The sequence below is a fragment of the Mastomys coucha genome, unplaced genomic scaffold, assembly GCF_008632895.1.
Source record: "Mastomys coucha isolate ucsf_1 unplaced genomic scaffold, UCSF_Mcou_1 pScaffold21, whole genome shotgun sequence".
Classification (NCBI taxonomy): domain Eukaryota; kingdom Metazoa; phylum Chordata; class Mammalia; order Rodentia; family Muridae; genus Mastomys; species Mastomys coucha.
The window spans coordinates 469,926-472,046 of record NW_022196904.1 but is presented as its reverse complement, the minus strand read 5'-3'; the positions used below and the strand labels follow the sequence as shown (position 1 = coordinate 472,046).

Below are 2,121 nucleotides of genomic sequence, written 5' to 3'. Positions count from 1 at the left end.
AAAAAAAAAAAAAAAAGAAAAGAAAAGATTTACATCTAAGCCATTAGACTTAAAACCATGGAACACTAGCTACAGGCATTGAAAATTGTGCTCATAGGAATCACATAGGTTCTGACCATACCCACTCAAATCCCATGATCTGGCTGTCCCCCCCCCCAAACAGCATCAGCATCCCCACCACACTGGGTCCTACCTGTTTGGGGCCATATTCACTCATTTTTAAACTGGTTTTGAATTATGTATATGTGGGGGACTTATATGTGCACAAGTACAGGTATCCTCAGAGACCAGAGCATTAAATCCCCTGAAGCTAGAATTACAAGTGGTTATGAGCCACAGCGCATGGGTGCCAGAGAACCAAACTCAGGTCTGCTGCAAGAGCAGCATGTTCTTTTCACTAAGCCATTGCTCATTCATTTTGTTTTGTTTTGTTGAGACAGGGTCTCACTATATAGTTCTGGCTGACCTGGAACTTGCTCTGTAGAGCAGGCTGGCCTCGGACTCAGAGAGAACCACCTGCCTCTATCTCATATATGCTGGGATTAAAGGCAGGTACCATCACCCCCAGGCTTATTCATTTATTAGTAATTTATTTGTGATTGCACATGTTTGTGGTTACATGCTGCATATGGAGTGTGAGACTGTGTGAACCCAAGCATCCCATGTGGTGGTCTCTTATTGCCTTGAAACGGGGTCTTTCACTGAACTGAATGCTCAACAAAATGACAAGGCTGGTTATCCAGAGAGCTCTTAAGACCTACTCATCTCTGACCCCACCATGCTGAGGTTACAGAACACACAGCCAAGTCTGGCTTCTTAATCAAGGACTGGGATTCAAACTCATGATTCTGAGGCTAGCCCTTTTACCCACTGGGTCATCTCTCAGCACTGACCACACTCTGGCCTCAGCCTTCTAAACCATGACACCACCCCTCCTTCCTCACCGGAGTCTGAAAGGTGGAGTGAAGCTGCGTGAGAAAGTGTGGCCGGCCTCCAGGACCTCGGCCTCCCAACGCCAGCACTCGCTTCTCCACAAGGGTGCAGTCTACATCATCATCCTGGACAATGACGTCTTTTTTCAGTATCTTGATGGCATAGAGTTCATCGGAGCCTCTGCGCTCTGCCAGCATTACCTGCAGACAGAGGTCCGGAAAGGGTGGGCCCATTTGAGAAACTCGTTGCTGCAGGGCCCTACACTACGCTACACAGAAGACAGGATCAGAGTCTTCCTCTCTCAAGGGACTGGGTGTTCTGAAGTTGCATCTATTCCCTCAAGAAAAGTATTGGCGCATACAGTTTTCTTACAATTATTTATTATGGGGAGGGGGTGTGTTGAAGTCAGTAATAATTTGGGGAGTCAGTTCTATCATTTTACTACAAGGGTCCTAGGGATCAAACTCAGGTACTCTAGTTTAGTGGTGAGTACCTTTGTCTCTTGGTGGCTACCTGCTGAGCCATCTTGCCAACTTAGCATTGAGATATTTATAGCAGAAATCTCCAGATACTCCAGCTTCACCTAACTCCATTCAGGGGTGCAGGAGCCCTCAGTTGAGTCACCCACCCAAACTCCCTCCCTAAGGAATAGAAATCCAGCCTCTCTGCAGACCTTCTCCCATCCCCCAAGAACCCCAGAAATCTGACCTTCCCAAAACTGCCTTTCCCTAGAACCATGAGGAAGCTGAAGTCAGAGATATGCAGGCGTCCTGGGCTGGCACCAAAGAAGCATCGCTTGGAGTCTGTGGGACTGGGGGATGGAGAAGGGATGGGGGAGGAAGAGGGGCCCATCCGTACTCTCTGTGAAAAAGGGGAGAGAAAGAGAGAGAGAGAGAGAGAGAGAGAGAGAGAGAGAGAGAGTCAGAATTTGGAGATATTCCTAAAAGGCACAGCACCCAAAAATGAAAAGAGAGACAGAGTGGAGAGAAAATGGTATTATCCTCATTGTATATTTAGCTTAAGAACTATCTCTAAAAGGCTGGGCAGTGGTGGCACATGCCTTTAATCCCAGCACTTGGGAGGCAGAGGCAGGAGGATTTCTGAGTTCGAGGATAGCCTGGTCTACAGAGTGAATTCTAGGACAGCCAGGGCTACATGGAGAAACCCTGTCTCGAAAAAAACAAAAAA

The 2,121-nt window shown here is 47.3% G+C and overlaps 1 protein-coding gene across 3 annotated transcripts in view; it reads right to left on the bottom strand.

Moving 5' to 3' along the window:
* Prkcg (protein kinase C gamma) overlaps positions 1 to 2,121 on the bottom strand; it is a 29,038-nt gene that overhangs the window by 11,337 nt on the left and 15,580 nt on the right. For 2 of the 3 annotated variants that reach the window (XM_031385041.1, XM_031385043.1), the window contains 2 exons: positions 1,642 to 1,794; positions 945 to 1,133 (listed from right to left, as the gene is read on the bottom strand). In XM_031385041.1, coding sequence (XP_031240901.1) covers positions 945 to 1,133; positions 1,642 to 1,794 — 342 coding nt within the window. The remainder of the gene's footprint in view (positions 1 to 944; positions 1,134 to 1,641; positions 1,795 to 2,121) is intronic. The other variant, XM_031385042.1, reaches the window with a different exon arrangement.